Source organism: Ursus americanus, chromosome 14, assembly GCF_024610735.1.
Source record: "Ursus americanus isolate L20-20 chromosome 14, mUrsAme1.1.p, whole genome shotgun sequence".
Taxonomy (NCBI): Eukaryota; Metazoa; Chordata; class Mammalia; order Carnivora; family Ursidae; genus Ursus; species Ursus americanus.
In genome coordinates, this window is record NC_142140.1 from 577,310 (window position 1) to 599,142 (window position 21,833).

General features: G+C 50.7%; 1 protein-coding gene across 1 annotated transcript in view; it reads left to right on the forward strand.

Moving 5' to 3' along the window:
• Positions 1-685: 685 nt before the first annotated feature.
• The window catches only part of CFAP100 (cilia and flagella associated protein 100), a 44,547-nt gene continuing 23,399 nt past the window's right edge, over positions 686-21,833 (forward strand). Inside the window, exons 1-3 of the mRNA XM_045812417.2 lie at positions 686-734; positions 12,860-12,934; positions 19,914-20,014. Of these exons, the coding sequence (XP_045668373.2) occupies positions 686-734; positions 12,860-12,934; positions 19,914-20,014 (225 nt within the window). The remainder of the gene's footprint in view (positions 735-12,859; positions 12,935-19,913; positions 20,015-21,833) is intronic.

The following is a 21,833-nucleotide window of genomic DNA, read 5'->3' on the forward strand; positions in this document are numbered from 1 at the left end:
TCCTTCCTTGCTGTGTGACTTCGGACACCTCGCTGAATCTCTCTTTACTTCCATTTTTGCAAAATGAAAAATTAATTCAATGAATAGTTAAGAAGCTCCAAGGCTATGCCAGGCACTTCGATGAGCGCATTGGCTCCGAAGGAAAAAATACCCCTGTTCTCTTGGAGCTTACATTCAAGGGGGTAATAGGCAATGCAGCGATTTTTTTTTTAAGTGACAAATCAGATAGTGGTAATTGCAGAGAAGAAAGTAAAGTGAGGTCCTATGGAGGTGGGGAAAAGAAACTCTTTTGGATGGAGTGGTGAGAGAAGGTGTCTCTGAAGTGGTAACGTGAGCTCAGAGCTGAGGGAGAGAACCCTCCTCCACAGCTGGGTGTGGGTGAACATTTTTTTGGCTAAGGAAGTGGTATATGCAAAGGCCCTGAGGCAGACCAAGGTTGGCATGTTCTAGAAACGGAAAGTTAGGCAGGACAGCTAGAACTAAGTCAAGGAGGGGGGAGGCAGGGAGCTATAGGTGTTGGCCACATGGTAGACCCTCAGTAAATGCCAAGCGTTCTCAGCCACCCAGGGGCAAGGGGAGCTGAGGGCCTGGGGATCATCTGGCTCAAGCACTGTGTCGCTCCTCAGGTTGGAATCGCCTTTAGCCAAAACCAAGCTTTGCAACAAGCCTTTGTTCCTCTGCCCAGATGTCCAAGATCGTGTCTACTGTGGTCTCCAAGGGTATGACTTACAACAGTAAGTATGGGGCTGGTGTGGGCTCAGAGTCAAAGACGGCCTCACGAGCCTGGGACAGTGACATCCAGACTTAATTGAGGGTTAAGGTGATTCCAAATCAGGCCATGAGGCAGAAATCCTGGGTGTGCCAGGTTCTCTAGAAACTCCATGTTTTATCCCCTAGGGCTGCTGTAACAAAAGCCACCCCCCACTGGGAGATTTATCGTCTCACTGTTCTGGAGGCTGAAGTCCAAGATATAGGTGTCATTGACGGGGTTGGTTCCTTCTGAGAGCTGAGAGGAAGACTCTGTTCCAGGCTGTCTCCTAGGAAGCTTCTGGTAGTTCGGTGTTCCTTGGACTGGGAACGTGTCATCGCTACCTTCATCATCACCTGGCGTTCTGCCTGTGTGCATGCCTGCTGCAAATTTCCTCTTTTAATTAAGGTCGGGAGTCATATAGGATTAGGTGCCCACACCACTCCAGCATGACCTCATCTAAGTCACGGCTGCAATGACCCTGTTTCTTAACAGGGTCACCCTGTGAGGTGCTGGAAGTTAGGCTTTCAAGTCTTCAAAATGTTCATTGGGTTGGGAGGGGGGACACAATTCATCACATAACAGGCTTTGTGGAAGCTACCCCAGTGGGAGTGGGTCTCTTTCAGCCTCTCTGCAGCTATGGTCACTGGGCTGAGCCCGAGGAAGTACCCACGGGCTCCAGGCCCTTGTGGGAGATGTCCTGCCTCCTCGGAAGCCCCACGTCTGCTGCCGGGGCTCCCGCTGGCTGGCACGGAGGGAAGCCGCTGGGGCACCTCTGGGGGCCACGGGGGCTGGGCTGGGCAGAATGGGCAATGCTGCCTGCGGTCACCTCTGTGCTCTTTACTGCCATCTGCTTTCAATTTAATTTGTTTTTGAATAGGTAAAGGATTCCCATGGTTCAAAATTCGAAAGTGTTCAAAGCCCCATCTTGTGAAAGCCCCCCCAGATACACAGTGTCCCCTCGTCAGAGGAGGCACTCGTCTCTCACCTCCTGCTACACATGCTCCCCGCACACGCTCCGTGCGCACAGGCAAATACACAGAGATGTGGCTTGTACAGTTTGTCTTTTTCTCACACAAACGGTAGCACAAGAAACAGGCTTCCTGCACCTTGCTTTTTCCATTAACCCTGACGTTGTGGAGACCCTTTGTCATCAGCACATCCTGAGTGCCTTTAGACTTTCAGTGTTGTGAGCAGAACGGTGATCCATGGTGTGAATGTATTATAATTACTTAACCAATCCATGCGATTGGGCATTCAGCTTGTTTCACAACGTGTGTGCTCTCAACACTTGTCCCCGCCGTTGCAGTGGTGCCCTCATTCACTCTGCTCCAGAGCAAATTGAAAAATGAAGACAGTCTGAAATGGAGTTACCTAAATAAATAAATAGCTTTGAAATGTTTGCAGATAACAAATTAACTCTAGACACACACACACACACACACACACACACAACAATTCAACTGTCACAAGACAGCTGAAGGCTTTATAAACTATACAGACTCGTCCTGCGGGACGAGGAGGGTGACTGCATGGGGGGCACCCTGTGACCCTTCAGATTGGGTGTATCACTTCCCTTGGTGTTGACGTGCAAACAGGAGCCCCCCCCCCCCAAACTGATCTCCATGGTCTGGGTTGAAGGTCTGTGCATCTGCGAGGAAACCAGGCCAGGCAGTTATGGCCAAGTGGACAGACCCATGGCAGGGGCGCCCAGCCAGGCAGGCAAGTGGAGTCAGCCTGGATGGGGGCACATCAGCCAGGGGCTCAGATCAGGAGGACGGTTGAGCCTGACATCCTGGGTTCAGCTGCAGGAGCTGGGGGCTAAGGTAGGGGCCAGAAAGACTCTGGGGGAGAAGGTCCTCCTGGGACAGAAGGGCCTGGGAACACTGAGCTCTGAGCTGGGCCAGGTACAGATAAGGTTTCTGGAGCCCAGCTGAGAATGTCCCAGCTGAGGGTGGGAACGCCGGGGTCAGACACGCCTGGGGGAGTATAGCACTTCAGAGCCTCAGCTGCCTCATCTGTGGAATGGGAGCAATCCTGATTCCCTAAGGCTACTGTGAGCTGAAAGGGAAGCTATGGGTCAAGGGCTCAGCTCCTTGATACTGCTATTATTAGTGTCTCCACTCACTACTATGACACCCACCATGCCACCTTTCGGGCCTTTGGCTAGTCCCCCAGTGTATAAAGTCTGAGTCAGAAGAAGATGCTCGGGGAGTGCAGATGGAGGGGCTGTTAAGGGGTCTGGGCGAAGACTTAGCTGGAATTTGAAATCAGAGAAGTGAGCTCTGGGTTTGGTCTTCATTCACAAATCCTTATTAAGTGCCAGCTGGACGCAGGCTTGTGGTCTAAGCACTGGGGACTCAGGGGTGAATAAACCCCCCCTCCTCGTGGGACTTACACTGTGACGAGGGAGGCAGACATTGCAAATCAAACAGCCAGTCTGTATTTACAACAGCCAAGAAGCAGTAGAAAGGAAACCTACTGGAAGCTTTGGACAGGGGGCAGGGTATCATTTAAACAGGAGAGGTAGTCTGGGAAGGCCTCTCAGAGGAGGTGACATTTGATGCCTATCCTGAAGGATGAAAGAGGGAGAAGGGCATTCTAGGCAGTGGGGAAGGGCCAGCAAAGGCTGAGGTTGCAAAGTTAGAGGAAGAGAAAGAAGGCCAGTCTGGAACAACTTGACTAGGGCTTTATGGACAGTGGGGAGGACTACTCCATTCTGTTAAGATGCCGAGAGGGGTTGAATCAGGAAGATTGCAGTTTCTGGGTTTTATGACTTTTATGAGTAGGGATGCCAGTGTCTGGGACACAGGCAGAGGGGCTGGTTCACCAGAGCCTCCCTGGAGACCCTGGGCAAGGCCTCACTCCTAGTGCAGAGGGTGGAGGACACTTGACAGAGACCCTGGTGAGCCCGAGGAGCCCGTGAAAGCCCGGACCAGACTCAAGACTTCCCAGTCAGGGCTTGTGGGGCGGGGTCTGCAGGAACAGAACATGAAGGGGGTTGGAGAGAAAAGCAATGGACAGCTCCCCCCTCGGGGCTGCTCCAGTCCTGGGACACTCCCCTTCAGGTCTTGTCACTGCTGTCCCTGTGCCCTGAATGCTGCTCTCCCCCTAGATCTCCCCGTGGCTCCCTCCTCCACGTCCTTTAGGCTTTTATTCAAATGTCACCTTGTGCTTTATTTTTCTTGGTACCGCTTTCCACCTCCCACGTGCATCACCCACCTTCACGTTCACCTTTCCTTACTGGTTTCTCTCTCTCCAATGGAATGTAAGCTCCACCCAGGCAGGGGTGTTTGTCTGTCTTGCATGCTGCTGTCTCCCCAGAGCCTAGCACATAACAGGTCCTTAATAAAATTCTGTTAGCCTGAAAGCTTTCCCCTGAAGGTCAGGAATAGGGCCAGGGTGTCTGTTTTCACTGCTGTTCAATACTGTGTGCTGAAGTTCTAGCCAGAGCATTTACTTATTTGTTTTTTAAAGATTTTATTTTTAAGTAATCTCTATATCCAACATGGGGCTCAAACTTACAGCTCCAAGATCAAGAGTCACACGCTCTACAGACTGAGCCAGCCAGGTGCCCCTAGCCAGAGCATTTAGACAAGGAAAAGAATTAAAAGATATCCAAATTGGAAAGGAAGAAGTGAAACTATCTTATTCACAGATGACACGATCCTATATGTATATAACCCCCAGAAACCCACAAGAAAGCTGCGAGCGCTTACAAGTGACTGCAGCCCGGTTGCAGGGTGCAAGAGCAAAGCATCAATGTTAGTTGTGTTCCCACACACCAGCGCTGAGCAATCCAACGTGGAAACGAAGAAAGCAAGCCCGTTTACAACGGCATCTAAAGAAGAAAATAGCCACGTATGAGCTGACATCATGGGAGATTTTAACTAGAGTAGGAAGCTCCAGGAATCAGCCTCTCCTCCAAAATGACCGCTGAGTCCAAAATCGGAACTCTGGAGCCCAGACACATGCCGTTTCCAGGGCAGGACCTGAAGGAGGGGCTGGGAAATTTGGGCGAATTGTGGCATTTTGTGCCACAGCCTCCAGCCCAGCAACAACGGGGAGGGCAGCCCACGTTCCTGGCGTGGCTTGCTGGCGCCACGGTGGGCAATAAGGACCTTTTCCTCCCCAAACCCAAATGTGTGTTCCGTTGCTGAGAAGCCAGCGCTGAGGTTGGCCGGACTTTCAACTCTGGGAGCTGGAGTGACTTCCCTGCCAGCTCTGTCAGTCAGGATTAAAGAAACAGGACCTTCCCTCTCGGCCCTTCCAGACCCAGACATTTAAGGAAATCTTTGACAAAAGATCCGCATCCAGAACGCATCCAGAATTCCTAAAGCTCAACAACAAAAACGAACACCCACGCTTAAAAACAGGCAAAGGAGTTGATGGACATTTCTCCGAAGATCTTCCAAAGAGCCGATAAGTACATGACATGATGCTCACACTATCCTCAGTCATTAGGAAAATGAGATATCCCGTCACACTGGTAGGATAGCTATAAAAAAAAAATCCAAAGTAACAAGTGCTGGCAAGGATGTAGAGAAATGGACCCGTGTGCACTGCTGGCGAGAATGTAAAGGTACACAGCTGTGGAGAATGGTAGGGTGGTCCCTCAGAAAATTATGCATAGAATTATATGATCCAGCAATTCCATGTCTGGGTATATACACGCAATTATTGGAAGCCCAGCACTCTGTCCTATTGGTGTTTGTCACCCGTCTAGAACATAGGCTGAGGAGGCTTGCCAGCACCTGCTACAGCACCTCCCAGTTAGAGTGCTCATACATCAGCCAGCAGACACTGCGTGAGGGAGGGTGTCACCTGTCCTCCCCCCGCCCCACCCCCGCCAGCTCTCAGAGGCGACCAGAGGGTCCTCAGCACCAGCCTGGACACCGCTCCAAAGCCCACCGTCAGAGACCCAGCTGCCTTCTTGTTATCATGGATCCGATGCTGGGAGCTGGGATGGACAGGCGAGGTTCCTGTTGGTTTAAGACGTAGATTTCACTTTTTTCTAGACAGTTCTCCTGAGGCAGGGGAAACAAAAGCAAAAATAAACTATTGGGACTACATCAAAATAAAAAGTTTCTGCACAGCCAAAGAAACAATCAACAAAACTAAAGGCAACCTATGGAATGGGACAAGATATTTGCAAATGACATATCCGAGAAGGGGTTCGTATCCAAAATATATAAAGAACTTGTAAAACTCAATGCCCCAAACCAAATAATCCAACTTAAAAATGGACAGAAGACATGAACAGACATTTCTCCAAAAAGGACATCCGGATGGTCAACAGAGACATGACAAGATGCTCACCACCACTCATCGTCATGGAAATGCAAATCACAACCCCAGTGGGGTATCACATCACACCTGTCAGAAGGGCTAAAATCAGCAACACAAGAAACAACAGGTGTTGGTAAGGATGTGGAGAAAAAGAAACACTTGCGCTCTGTTGGTGGGAGTGCAAACTGGGACAGCCACTGTGCAAAACAGTATGGTGATTCCTCAAAAATTTTAAAATAGGATTACCCTATGAACCAGAAATTACACTACTAGGTATTTAACCAAAGAATACAAAAATACTAATTCAGAGGGTTACAGGCAGCATTATCTACAATAGCCAAGATAAGGAAGCAGCCCACGTGTCCATCAACTGATAAGTGGATAAAGAAGATGTGGTGTATATCCAATGGAATATTCCTCAGCCATAAGAAATAGTGAAGTCTTGCCATTTATAACAACATGGACAGAGCTAGAGTGCATTATGTCAGTCAGAGAAAGACAAATACCATATGATTTCACTCATATGTGGAATTTAAGAAACAAAACAAATGAGCAAAGGGGGAAAAAGAGCAAGAGCGAGAGACAAAGCAAGAGGTGGACACTTAACTAGAGAGAACGCACTGATGGTTATCAGACGGGAGGTGGGCAGGGTGATGGGTGAAACAGGTGATGGGGGCTGAGGAGGGCACTTATCATCATGAGCCTGGGGTGATTTGAGGAAGTGTTGAATCGCTGTATTGTTCACCTGAAACTAATCTAACAGTGTATGTTAACTGCAAAAAGAAAAAAAGCAATCATGAATACACCATGTAGATAGGTCAATGTAATGAGAAAGAACTACTGAAATGCAAAGGCATAATATGGATATTATAATTGACATACAAATAAAAAATATAAAATAAGTAAAATGTAGGTTTCATTACTACTCAGGTATGGCAAGATCAGCAGACAAGGGGATGGCTGCCGTTGGAAAGGTAGTTTGTGATCTTCCCAGATCCCCGGAAACAGGAGGCAGGGCACGGGAGGCAGGGCCCCATAGGGTAGGACCGGGCTAGGTCAGAAGGCAGAGGGAGCGAGGGAACTGAGGGCAGGAGCCTTTGTTGTGATTTCCGTGGGAAGGAGTGAGTGACGCAGGTGTGCAGGCTTAGGGTTGACTGGTTTGAGTATTGTCAGGACTCTGTGGCATAGGGCTATCCTGAGTTGTCTGGGACCTGGCCCTGGGCGATTAGAGCAGGGGCCAGTGGCCCTGGGCATGAGAACCTGACAGTGGAGGTGGGAGGTGGACATGTGGGCTCTGGATTAGTGGATCTGCATTTGTAAAGCACACTCCTGGGCACCTCCTTTACTCTGTGTAAGGATTGGCCAGCCCCAGGGTGGAGAGGAGGGGACAGTCCCTGCAGATGCGAGAGCGTCTGGCACAGAAAGTACAAAACATCGTTAATGACCGTCCTGGAACAGTTACCCACCTTGTGAAGGATCGTGACCCCTACATAAAAGCAGATGTGACACGTGCTAGAGAGGGGAGGGCCATCTCTGGGAGAGCATGAGGTGGGCCCCTCTGTCCTGGATGAGGGGGTCAGGAGGCCTTCCAGGGTCAACAGCAGATGAGGGGGCTTGGACTCCAGTGGGGAGAAAAAAGCAAAGGAGACAGCACGTGGTATTGCCTGTGGGAGGGTCCATGAGATCTTCCAGTGGCCAGAGGGTAGTGGGCGGGGAGGGGGGAGGTGAGGCTGGTAGCAAGATGAGAAGCTGCAGAGGTCGCTGCGTGAGATCATGCAGGGTCTCCCAAACCCTGCGGACTGGGGTTCTGGACCTACAGAGCCTGGGAAGCCCCTGAAGAGTGTGCTGGAGGGCTACCGCCGTGTAACAAATTACCCCAGAACTTAGTGGCTCCAAACAACAGTAAACCCATCTTAGCTCCGTTTCTTTGGGTCAGGGGCTCATGAGGGGCTTGGCTTGGGGATTCTGGCCCAGAGGGTCTTCTCCGCAGTCATCTAAAGGCCTGACCCGGGCTGGAGGATCAGCTCCAAGCAGACCCGGTCGTACGGCCACAGGCTGGGGCTGACCTCCTCCAGAGCAGGTGATGCCAGAGAGGCAAGGCAGGGCCCAAACGTCCCCTCTGACCTCACTTCAGAAGTCACATGCTGTCACTTCCTCAGCTGGCCACACAAACCAACCATGACCCCGTGCTGGGGGGTGTACCGAAGGGTGTGAGTGCCCCAGGCCCGGCGACACTGGCCGCTGCAAAGGATGGAAACACGTGACTGGTTTTGTGAATTGTGTTTTAAAATGGTCTGCCCAGCGCACCTGGGTGGCTCAGTTGGTTAACGGTCCGACTCTTAATTTTGGCTCAGGTCCTGATCTCGGGGTCGTGAGATCGACCTCCGCTTTGGGCTCCGTGCTGGGCATGGAGTCTGCTTGGGATTCTTTCTCTCCCTCTGCTCCTCCCCTCTCTCTCTCTCTCTCTCTCAAAAAAAGAGGAAAGAAAGAAAGAAAGAAAGAAAGAAAGAAAGAAAGAAAGAAAGAAGGAAAGAAAGGAGGGAGGGAGGGAGGGAGGGAGGGAGAAAGAAAGAAAGAAAGAAAGAAAGAAAGAAAGAAAGAAAGAAAGAAAGAAGAAAGAAAGAAAGAAAGAAAGAAAGAAAGAAAGAAAGAAAGAAAGAAAGAAAGAAAGAAAAAGAAAATTCTGCCAGGCTGCTCAGTGTGGTCAAGACTCTCCACATACCTTCCTCTTTGGGTTCTGGACTGTCTGGACTGTGTCTCTCCTTCGCCCTCTCATACCCAGGGATGGGCCAGGTTTCTACTGTTGAAAGCACTGAATTGCCCCTCTTTGCTTCTTGGATCCCTCAAATCACTTCACCTGTGTTAACCTTCTGTGTCCTGCCGAGATTCCAGTGGTGGCCCTTCCCCAGCTGCATGGTCCCTTTCTGACTGTGCACCTCTCCCCCCCATTCACAGCCACCCCTCGGGAGCTGGCCAAACCTACCACGCTCCCTAACCCAGTGGAATCTTGGCTTCTGCCCCCTCACCCCACCCTGCCAATCTCACTCTGGGGGCGTGGCCAAGGCCTCTCCAAGGCACCTCCCCTCAGACGCTCCCTCCTTTTCCCTCGCTCCCCTGGGGGCGGGCGGGGCTCTGGTCTTCTCTGGCCCGTCCTTCTGCTCTGCCGGCCTCCTTGCCTAGCTCCTCTACCGACGGGGTTCCTCAGGCTGTCCTGGGCCGCCGTCTGCCTCGACCGGGAGCACGGTCTCAGTTCCCATCTATTCGCGAGTGACACATTTCTGTCCTCTGTTCTCCTAGTCCCCAGACCTCCATCAAGAGTGGCCTCTTCAGGGTCCCTGTTTGGCGGTGCCCACGGGCGCCTAAACCCAGCACCTCCGCTGGAGCTCCAGGCCTCTTTCTGCCCCAGACCCCTCCTTCCCTTCTCTGCCACCTCAGCAAACAGCACCTGCCGCACAGGGGTGCACACCCTAAGGGACGGAGTTATCCCCGGCGCTCCCTTCTCCCCCGTGCCCACATCCAGTCCCTTACCAAGCCCCGGGCTCTCCTGAAGAGCACTGCATCCACCCCTCCCTCCCATCCCTGACTCCCACCACCGCTATCAAAGCCACCAGCCCTCTTCCGTGGGGGAGCAGGAGGGGACCGGCAGCGGGGACGACAGCCTTGCCGGTGTGCAGGGGAGGTGCTCAGTGAGTCCCATAGTGAAGGAGAGGGAAGGCTGGGACCTGGGGCCTGCGGTGGTGGCCCATCCCTCTTGCAATTGAACTGCAGAGAAGGGGGCTCAGGGGAGTAGTGAGGGAGAGACCCCTGGCTGCTGGAGAAGGAGCAGGTCAGCCCCTGGCTTCCCCAGGAAGCTGGCCTCTCCTCTCCCTGCCACACCACTAGGGAGCTGCAGGAGGCAGGAGGCAGGAGGCAGGAGGATATTCTGATGGCTGATGGCGGGAGCCCACACCCAGGCTCCCACTGTTGGGCGACTGGATGCTAAAGTTTTATCAATTTTTTTCTAAAGATTTTATTTATTTATTTGACAGAGATAGAGACAGCCAGCGAGAGAGGGAACACAAGCAGGGGGAGTGGGAGAGGAAGAAGCAGGCTCAGAGTAGAGGAGCCTGATGTGGGGCTCGATCCCATAACGCCGGGATCACGCCCTGAGTTAAAGGCAGACGCTTAACCGCTGTGCCACCCAGGCGCCCCAAGTTTTATCACTTTTTATGATAACGCTTTGCACCCAGTTCACCTCCCCCTATTTCTCCTGGAGAATTTTTCTAAAAGTAGGCTTACATTTTTAAAACTTTTTAATTCAGGGTGCCTCGGTGGCTCAAACAGTTGAGCATCTGCCTTCAGCTCGGGTCCTGATCCCAGGGTCCTGGGATCCAGCCCTGTGGTCGGGGTCCCTGCTCAGCGGGGAGTCTGCTTCTCCCCCTGCTTCTCCCCCTGCTTGGGCTCTCTCTGTCAAACAAATAAATAAAATCTATAAAATTTTTTATTTAAAAATTTAATTCTGTTAAAGTACTAGAAGGAAACAGGAATTTTTTAAATGTATTTAACTTTCAGATGCAGAATTCCTTTCTAAGCAAGACACAGAACGCCAAAGCATTTCCTAAGCAAACATGAAAATGTAAGGAATTTTCCTGTAAGGAAAATACGTGATAGACAATCCAGAGGAAATTGTCATGTCAGCTGGAGCAAAACTATCTTCAGCAGCTCTGACAAACAAATGAGCTACTGTCCTCTCATAGATAAAGGTTCTCAAGATCGTTTAAAAACTACAGCATCCCGATAGAAAAATGGGCAAAGGGTACTAACAGAGAGAAGCAAATGGATAATTAACATCTGAAAAGACACACAATAGTTTCCATAATTAAGAAGTGCAAATTAAAACTGAGATGCGTTTGTCACCTGTCACACTGATAAAACTCCAGGTGTGTGGGACACAGTCCAACTCAACTTGGTAATAGAGAGTAACCATTGCACAAGCTTGGAAACTGCGTACGACTGGAAACAGCCTCAGGACCCACCAGGGGACCTGGCTAAGGAGCAATGAGACTTGGACATGAGCAGATATGTTTTTTTTTTTTTTAACTTTTTAAAAATCGTGGTCAACTATCTATACATAACAGAATTTACTCTTTTGAGCATTTTTAAGTAGACAGTTCCGTTGTAAGCACGTTCACACTGGTGTGCAACCGTCCCTGCCATCCGTCTCCAGAACTTTTCACCTTGTAAAGCTGAAACTCCATTCCCAGTAAACACTAACTCCCCAACGCCCCTTCCGCAGCCCACCATCCTACTTTCTATGTGTAGATACTCCACGACTCGAGGGACCTCATGAAAGTTGTCCTTTTGTGACTGGCTTCTTTCACTGAGCACAGTGTCCTCAAGGTTCATCCATATTGTAGCCTGAAAGCAGATGCATTGTTCAGTGAAAAAGTAAGGGGCATTGAAGAATGTGTATTCATGGGGTGCCTGGGTGGCTCAGCCAGTTGGGTGTCTGCCTTCAGCTCAGGTCATGATCCTGGGGTCATGGGGCAGACTTCCTGCCGAGCCCCACATGGGGCTCCTTGCTCGGCAGGGAGTCTGCTTCTTCTGCCTGCCACTCCCCCTGCTTGTGCTCGCTCGCTCTCAAATAAATAAATAAAATCTTAAAAAAGAATGTGTATGCATAAAATACCTCTGGGTAGGTGAACAACGATCCATTCGGTAGTGAGGGATTCAGGTGAGGATTGTCTATCAGATCAATGTTCATCATAACACATCAAACGACATTGTTAAAAATGTCGCTATGTGTGTGCACTGCTTTTCAATTCAGAAAATCACCCAATTTTATTAGTTTGGGTTTGTTTGGTTTGGGTTTGGGTCTATCTAAATACTAGTGGTGTCTTCTGCTTTTAGGATATGGTTAGTTAAATGTTGCTACCTGGAAATTGAACCCCCGAGTCACTAAGATAGAAAATACTGACTGAATAGCCTGTGCTCCTGAACTCTCCCCATAGCCTCGCCTCTCCTTACCATTATGTATGCGGCTTGAACTGCAGGCATCAGGGTTTTCAGCCCCATGACCTTGACCTTCCTACCAGTGACACAGGACAGCTCTCCTCCTCATTCTCCCCGTGTCCCATCACCCAGCTGCTTGGGGTCTGCCCCTCAGTATCACATCCCCCACCTTGCGAGCCCTGCCTTCCCCTCACATCCCAGGTCTCCTCCTCCAAGCTGGTCCAAAAGGACTGGCTCCATGATCTCCCCACCAAAGCACACCCCCAGGCTCTCCAGCAGCCTCCACCCCCTCTGCCAGTGGCTGGCTGCCCTCCCCAGCTGGCATAGACTGGAATCTCCAAGCTACAGATAGATGATTTCTGAGTTGGGGTAGGAGGAAGTATCAGGCCCAATGCCCCCTTCCCCGTGGGTATCCGTGGAAGGGAGAACAATAAGGAAATGGGTGTCTCTGAATCTTCTGTTGCGGCCCTTAGGGAAACCCTGGGAGGCTCACAGCAAAATTGTGGGCCACGCCATGAGGCAGAGAGCCTGGGTCTGTGACCTCCCCATAAAACAGTCCTGCACTCCTCTTAAGGAGCAAACGGAAGGATGCAAAAGGGAAGGCACAACATGTGTTCTGTGTGCTGGGCACATGTACACGTGGACCCTTTCCTTGCACAGTTATCACGACTTGCCTGCAAAGTCAGCACGGTCATCTCAGATGGGGAAACGGAAGCTCAGAGAAGCTGAGGGACTTGCCAGGGCCACTCAGCAGGCAGGCGAGGATGCCGGTGCCAGCGCCTCTCTCCAGCCTCACACTGTATTCACAGCTTTACTTTTGTCTCTCCCCAGAGAACAGCCTGGAGTCCCCGGACAACAGTTCTTCTTCCATCACTGAAGAAAAAAAGGAGAAACATGGGGAAAAAGGTAAACATAGCCCTCAAGCTGGGAGCTGAAGTCTAAGCTGGTGGGAGTCAAACATCTCCCCTCATCAACGTAGTCTCCAGGGCGAGCAGCAAAGGGAAATGCTCCTAGTTCCATTAGGAATTGAGTTACTGAGACCTGAAATAATAGTAACATGTACAAAGTAGGATTTGTTTTTCCTCCAGTAATTGGAAATATGGGAGGCAGTCCGGAGCTCCATGAGGCTCTGCAAACAGCAGTTCTAAGAAATCACTCAGGTGATCAGTTCCCAAGTCTTTCTGCTCCACCAGTTTTAGTCTTAGGGTTTTCAACTGCAAAGTTATCATGTGGTCACAAAATGGCTGCTGCAGCTCCAGCCACCACATCTGATTTCAGACAGGGAGAAGGGATAAAGGGAAGAGCAAAACTGCCCACCAGCCAACTCAGCCCTCCTTGGAAAAAGAGCCTTCCCAGAAGCCCCACCCAGCAATTTCTGCCTACATTCCATTGTCTAGAAATTTGTCATGTGGTCATCAGTATCTATAAGGGAGGCTGAGAAGTATAACTTTTCAAAGAGGCACATGCCTGCCACCTGTTAAGAGGAGGAAGGGTAGGCAGCCAGCTGCTCTTACTGCTTGCACTGAGCCTCACCCCTCGACCTGCCGTGCTGCCCCCAGGCTTGCACGCCAGTCTGACCCTTCTGCAGAGGGGCTCAGATGTGAGCATGCTCCCTGAGCCTACCTCTCCCAGGCTGAGCCCCTCCCGTCAAGCTTCCCCCACCCCCGTGTTCCCTCTTGCTTCTAATTATGACAATCCAAACTGGCCCAGAAGCAGAGACTAAAATGCAGTGAATGTGGGTGCCCATCACCAGACTGGACAGTAGAGAAGATTTGGCCACATTTGTCGCATCTATCCTTTTGCTTTTTTCTTTTTTTGTCTTTGCCAGAATATTTATTTTATTTGATTTCAATTCCAGTATAGGTAACATACAGTCTTATGTTGGTTTTGGGTGTACAATATAGTGATTCGACACTTCCATACACCATCCGGTGCTCCTCACGACAAGTGCCCTCCTTAATCCCCATCACCTATTTCACCCAACCCGGCACCCCTCCCCTCTGTAACCAACACTGTGTTCTCTATAGTTAAGAACCTGTTTCTTGGTTTGCCTCTTTTTGCCCCCTTTGTTCGTCTGTTTTATTTCTTCAATTCCACATACAAGTGAGATCATATGGTGTTTGTCTTTCTATGACTGACTTCGCTCGTTGAGTGTAATACTCTCTGACTCCATCCACGTTGTTGCAAATGGCAAAATTTCCTTCTTTTTGCGGCTGAGTAATATTCCTGTGTGTGTGTGTGTGTGTGTGTGTGTGTGTGTGTCACATCTTCCTTATGCATTCATCTGTCCATGCACAGTTGCATTGCTGCATACTTGGCCAGAATATATTAAAGTAAAATCCGTGCATGTCATTTCATCCTTATATCCCGCAACATTCATTTTTCAAAAATAGGGATGTTTCCCTACAAGGCCACAATGAAGTTTCCCAATTATCTCAGAAATGTCTTCCTAAAGAAGAATCGTTCTAATCAGGATTCAAATGGGATCTGATCGTCTTCACTCTCTTAAATCTAGCAGAGTCCCTCCCCCATGTCCTTTCATTTTCTGTGCCTTGACTTATTGAGAAATGGTTAATTACCTTGTAGAATGTCCTCCGTTCTGTATGTGTCTGTTTACCTCCTGGCCATTGTCATGTATTGAAACCGTTCCTCTGCTCCTCATATTTCCTTGACTTGGACATAACCCGACATGCTTGATATCCCATTTTGTCCACAAGAATCCTTCCACCTCTCACAAGAAGACTGTGCATCCAGCTGTCTCAGTGGTGGCCACGCTCACTGGGCTCAGGTGGTGACCGCCTGGCCCCCTGTCCGATTCCCATCAGCCATTGACCCAACAGCGTCTTCTACCCATAGACGCCTGTGCCTAAATTGATTGCTACATTAAGGGTGAGGAGTCTGGGCTTTGGTTTGGTCTCTTCACTGAGGTATAACCCACAAAATGCACAAACCTCAGGCATACAGTTTGGTAAGTTTCAGTACAACTTTGTAGCTTCCATCCATCTAGAACATCTCCGTCTGCCCAGACATTCCCTTTCCCCCAGAGATAACACTGTTCTGCTATCACCAGAGAACCACTGTATCCACTCTCGAACCTTGTGTAAATGGAGTCCCATTCTGTGCCCTTGCAGTCCTGTCCTGCTCACTCAGCATCACGTCTGTGGAATGCCAGTCACCGGACTCCCTTCTTTGTTGTGCCATGTGTACCCTATTGTCATATGTCAACAGGGTATTATTCTTTCTGGAGTAGATGGACATCTGGGTTGTTTCTGGTTTTTCCATATTACAAATAATACTGCAGCGAACGTTCTTGCACATGTCATTTAGGGAAAGTAGCACTCATGTCTCCTGGGTAGGAAGGAGTGGAATTGCTGGTAGTATGTTTAACCTTCGTAGATACCGTTGAACAGTTTTCGAGAACATCTGTCCCATTTTACAGTCCCACCAACAGGTGTGAGCATTCCAGATGCCCCGGATCCTCTCCAACAGTCGGCACACTGTCGATACTTTCACTGTAACCCGGGCCTTCGGATATGTATTAGCATCTCACATTCCCTGTGACCAATGAGGGCGATTACCTTTCCATATGTTCACTGATGACTCTGTGTTATAAAGTGCCTGTTCCTGCCTCTGCTCACTTTTCTATTGGGTTGTCCTTTTAATTTAATGATTTCTAGGACTTCTTTACGTATTCTGGAAACAAATCATTCACCAGTTCTAAGTATGCAAATACCTTCCCTCACTTGGTAGATTGCTTTTTCCTTTCTTGGGGTGCCTTTTAATAAACAAAATTCCTAATTTTCATGGAGTTCACTTTACCAATCATTTTCTTATCATTGGTACTTTTGTGTCCTATTTGAAAGCTCTTTGCTGACCTCCAAGGTCCTGAAGATACTGTATCTTATACAAGTTCTGTGTTCACTTTACAACCAGACCTGCAAATCGTCTCTAATCTAATAGTAACCATTTTGTTTGTGGATTCTTTGGACTTTCTCCTCTACATTTACAGCACCTTGAGATGACATTATTTGCCCTTCCTTTCCAATCCTATACTTTTTATTTCTTCTTCTTGCCTAACTACAACATTGAATAGAAGTGCAAAGATAGGTATCCGTGACTTGTTCCTGATCCCAGAAGGGAAACTTGCAATATTTCCCCTAGAAGTTTCTTGTAGATACCTGTATTCCTTTCCCGTGGCTGCTGTGCCACAAACTCAGTGGCTTAAAGCAACACAAATGGATGATCTCACAATTCTGGACTCAGAAGTCTGAAATGGGGGCACCTGAGTGGCTCAGTCGTTAAGCATCTGCCTTTGGCTCAGGACATGATCCCGGCATTCTGGGATCGAGCCCCACATCAGGCTCCTCTGCTGGAAGCCTGCTTCTTCCTCTCTCCCACTCCCCCTGCTTGTGTTCCCTCTCTCTCTGGCTGTCTCTCTCTGTCAAATAAATAAATAAAATCTTAAAAAAAAAAAAGAAATTAAAAAAAAAAAGTCTGAAGTGAATCTTACAGAACTCGAATCAAGGGGTCCACAGGGCTGTGTTCGTTCCGGAAGCTCTGGGGAAGACTCTGCTTCTTTGCCTTTTGCAGCTTAGAGGTGCCCGTGTCCTTGGCTCCTGGCCCCTTCCTCCGTCTCTCCAAAGCCAGCTGCACAGTCTGCTCTGGTTTCCGGGATGTCACTCCAACCTACTCCTCCTGCTTCTGGCCCTCCTGCCTCCATCTTATAAGGACTCTTGTGATTACGTCAGGTCCCTCTGTCTAATCCAGGACCATCTCCCATCTCGAGGTCCTTAACTTCACCCCATTTGCAAAATCCTTTATCACATCAAGGAATCTAGTCCCAGGTTTGGGGTTTAGACATGGACATTACTGAGCTCACCACACTTCCCCTTATCAGATTGGGAAGTCCGCTCCTCTTCCTAGGTTGCTACGACTATGATTTAAAATCAGGTTTGAATTGTATCAAATACTTTAACTGCATCCTTTGAAAAGATCATATAATTTTCTCCATCATTCTGTTAATGGGGTATATTGTATTGACCGGTTTCTAAACGTGAAACCGACTTGGCATTTCTGGAATGACCTGCTTCAAATGACTGCCAGTCTCGGTTGTAGGCTCACCCTCCCATTCACACTTTTCCATTCAGAAGCATTCCTACTCGCTGGACTGCAAATGCACTTTCTGTTTTGGGAGCCAGTCTCCACATCACTGCTTATAGGTTGAGCGGCTTGCCTCTCTGTCCCTCTGGTCCTCCTCACTGGGAGTAACAGCAACTCCCGCCTCAGGGCTGTTATGAACATTAAGACAGGTGAAGTCCTTGGTCTGGCCATGGTAAGTGCTCCGTGCTTGCTAACTAGCATAATTAATCTCTTCGATGGGGACATGGGACGTGGAGCCCACGCATGGACTGGCCAGTATGGCCACATCAAGACTAAGTTTTCCCTGCCTCTCTTGCCCAAGCTCAGTCCTCACTATTCTGAATTTAGGGCCCCTGCCTGGGGTTGCTGGACAAGTACAGGAAGTGAGAAGAGTGAGATGAGGAAGTGAGGAGGGGGCGAGTTGCAGCAGTCCTGTCCAGGACCCTCATGCCCCCATTTCTGTGCCCAGAGCCATCACTTCCCGAATACCTTCTTCTCCACAGCCCAGCCTGGTTGGGCCCTACTTCCCCACTTCACCCCATCCCGGCCACCTTCCCTCTTCCAAGTCTCCCTGGCAGCTCCCGCCCCCCGCCCATCCAGACTCATCCCTTCTTGTCCAGAGTTGTGTGCAGTGTCTGAATGTATGTTCCATCATTTCTGGGGGATGGGTTGGCCTGGCTGGGGAGACAAGCCGTGTGCCCAGGGCGCCATCTACACCCGCCTCCCCAGGCCCCTGATGTGGACAGAGAGGCCCGTTGGCAGCGTCTTCTGGAACCTCACTATCAGAAGCCAATTCAGCGTGTAAAAGAAAGTCATGATCAGTCATGGGACCAGAGTCCATGCTTCAAACCAAACCTGCACAAGCCCCGTCCCACTTCTTTTTTTTTTTTTAGATTTTTTAATTTATTTCTTCGACAGAGACAGAGACAGCCAGTGAGAGAGGGAACACAAGCAGGGGGAGTGGGAGAGGAAGAAGCAGGCTCATAGCAGAAGAGCCTGATGTGGGGCTCGATCCCATAACGCCAGGATCACGCCCTGAGCCGAAGGCAGACGCCCAACCGCTGTGCCACCCAGGCGCCCCATGCCACTTCTGTCCCTCCTGTCCACTCCCCGATGGCTCTGTGTCCGGCACCACCCGTGTGACCTGTCCCTGTCTTGGGCTGCCTCCTCGTGCATGCTGCCCTCTCCAGCAGTCAGGCCGAGACCTGTCGGGAGGCCCCTGCCGGCTCCCTCCCCTCAGCGGGGCCCAGGCATAGATCATCTTTCTTTACTCTTCTCACTCAGAGTTTTAAACTATTTTGACAGGATTTAATTCTTAGAGAGAAGTTGAAAGAATAGTACAGAGATGTTGTAGACTTGGAGCTTTTCTGCCCCCTCCACATGATGGGTGCAGGCGAAGCATCTGGGGGGCCGTCCGAGTGACCCCTGGGTCACACTGGTCAGAGAAGGCCCACCCCTCTCGCTTCTGCTCTTGCTCACTCTGATGGCCTGCGCATCTCTACTTTTGGTCGTTAGTAAGGACGGATCTTGTGCGGCGGTACTCTGAGACCCTCAGAGCATAACTTCAAGTCCCCTCCGCAGTGTCGTTTTGCTGGTGAGGGTATAAAATGGGACAGACGTCCAGAAAGGCAGGTCAGCATAAGACTCCGAATCTTGGAAATGCTCACGGCCCCTGGCCCTGTTCCCCTTGGGAAAATCAGCGGCCGCCAGCCAGCCCGTGATGGCACACTGGTGCCTGGGGCGGCTGCTGCCCTCGGCCCACGCCCGGCCCTGCTGAGGTCATGCCTTCCTGCTGAGCACATGGGGCCCACAAAGAATTAGTAACTGCGCAAGCATCTACTGAAGGTGAAGTGTTTTTTTAAAAGATGTGAAATTATTAAAAATAGGTGTTGGAAATTACTAGAAGAAAATACCCCCGGAAGGTCACCAGCTATTGTTTCAAAGTGAAGGAGTTATTTTGTTATCATACTCTTCTACTTCCAAGAATGTTTTGTTTTGTTTTGTTTTGTTTTGTTTTGTTCTGTCTTACAACGAACCCCGTTTCCTCTAAATCGAGGATAGGGGGAGAAGGCATCCGTATTTTTAAGCCCTTAGTTTGGTGCCTCCTGGGTTCTGTCCCTGCTGAGCTGAGCAGCAGGGACTTCTCCCTTACCCACGGGGGTAGAGGGAGCAGCAGAGCTGGGGTCTTTGGCAGCCCCCATCTCCCAAATTCCTGCCTGCCCCCCACCCCCCAGGCCTCAGGTGCTTTGCCTCACGTGCCCACAAACTCAGTCTTCGCCTGGGAGGCTCCTGGAGAATCCTGCAGACAAGGCAGTTCACCCGGTCTGCCCACTGCCCACTGCCCTCTGCAGGGAAGTGCCTCTGCTCTGGAGTTGGCCGACCTCCCGCCAGCCGCCCCATCACTTCCCTTCTCTTGCTTCTCTCCTCTACGGAATGGGGGTTCCTGAGACATTAAATGAGAGGGGCCAGAGGTCTGCAACACAGGTGGGGCTGTGTGCACCCACTCTCCTTCAGACGCCAGGGACAGAAGGCCATGACCAACTCGGTGAAATCAGACGTGTGAGTTTGTGGAGTTGGAAGGTCCAGGGTCGGACTTCAGGCACAGCTGGATCCCAGAGAACAGTCGTCACTAACTTGTGCTTTTGAGTTCCTTGTGCTGCGCTGGGAGGGCGCCGGGACTCCCGAGGCACAGGCCACCGTTTGGAAGAGCTGGTTCATCTCTCCAATGATGTATCTCCCTCCCCAGTGACTGTGATTGTTCCTGACCGTTCAGCTAACCCTTTCCACACGTCTGGAGATGTGGATTTCTTCTTGCTCAGAGAACAGGAGCAGAATAAGTCTCGCACAGTGAGTATCTAGGACTGAAGCGTGCCCACAACTCTTTTCTCCATCACACATGCAGAGCCAGATTGCCCTTCTCAGAAGAGTGCTTGCTTTGGGTCACTCTCTCACTCTAGCATAGTCAATGGCTCACCATTTTTTGTTAAAGATTTTGTTTATTTATTTAGAGAGCACAAGTTGGTGGGGGGACAGAGGGAGAAGGAAAGAGTCTCACGCAGACTCCAAGTTGAGTGCACAACCTGTTGGGCTTTCCATCTCACGATCCTGAGATCATGACCTGAGCTGAAATCAAGTCAGATGCTTAAACAACTGAGCCACCCAGGAGCCCCAGTGGCTCACCATTTAAAAAAGACCCATTCAAAAGCCTGGCTAGCTCTCCAGTCCCAGACCTGCCCCGCTGCTCTTACCCAGTTCTATCACCACTGTTCCTGGGCTCGGCAGAGTGGGCTCTTGGAAGCCGCTGTTGGCCTTGCTTCTGCTCCCCTTGCATGAGATGCCATCCGCTCCTGAGACTCTCCATCCTGCCAGGCCCATCTCAGACCTCAGGGACCCTCGCGCCTCCCCCAGGAGACCACCACCCTCCCAACTGCTCCAGCCTTGCACAGTCCACCTCACTGGAATCCTTGAAGGCCAAATACACACACAAACATGCACACACGCGTGCACACACAGCCCGCACGCCCCTCAGCAGCACCGGAGTCCTGGAGCCAGCCCCAGCCCCCAGCCCGTGCCTTGTCCGCACCCGGGCATAGTCTGTCCTGCCTCCCCATCCAAGAGCCATCAGTCCATCCCCACCCCCTGCGGCATGCCCGGGGCTAGTGAGCGTCCCTGCAGCCAGGCTCAGGGAGGACTCACCCAGAGTCAATTTCACTGAGAAGTGGTCAGCAGGAACCATGTTTCTGGGACACGCTCTCGGGGGCACGGGCATGGCCAGTGTTCCAGGCTCCATCCTGGGCTGGTTCTGTCTGCCCCAACTCAGGGCTCAGTATCTGAGATTCCTTGGAGAAGTGGCTCCCACTGAGACCCAACCAATGACCAAAGACACATAAGGAAATTCACATTTTCCAGTCCCACCCCAGACCTCCCCATTAGAAGCTCCGGGTGGACCACCGTGAGGGTTTTCCCCACCCTACTGCCATGCTGTGTACCCACGCATGCCCTGGAAGGAGGCGCTCACACAAAGCCACACTGAGCAGCACACGCTTCTCCGAGGCCTCCAAGTGGGGAAACGCGACAGACACACACACACAACTTTCTCTGACGTTGACTTTGAGACCTTTCTCTTTCACCAGTGTGAGATTGGATTTTCTTCTCCCAGCCTGGCCCTGCACAAGGTTGCCTCTGCCTTCTTCTTAAATCCTCTAACCTGACACCCCTCTCTACACAACAGCAGAGCCCCCCAGTCTCACACTGACCCCAAGCAGCTGCCCAATTTCTTCTAAGCACAGACCTTCTGCCACTGGGATTCTAGCAGGTGATATTTCCCCACTTTGTTATTCTCCACAGCCATGCAAGCTAGTGGCCCCCGGCTGAATCCCCTCACAGCTGAGTTTTCCCTAAACAGCCTTCTTTCGAGGCCAGATGGGTTGTTGTCTGGCAGGGTCAGCAGGAAATAGAAATGCCCCAGGAAAGGCCAGATGAAGAGGATTCGTGAAGGCCTGTCTGACCCTGTGGGCTACGGTGCCCAGCCATGGAAGGATGTGGAGACCTCCAGGGCTTGGGCAGGGCTGGGCGCCCCTGCAGCCAAAGACCTGCGCTAGGCCTCAGGGAAGAAGAGCCCCCACCTCCGCACCATCCCGGGACCCTCCCAAGTGAAGGGGAGCAA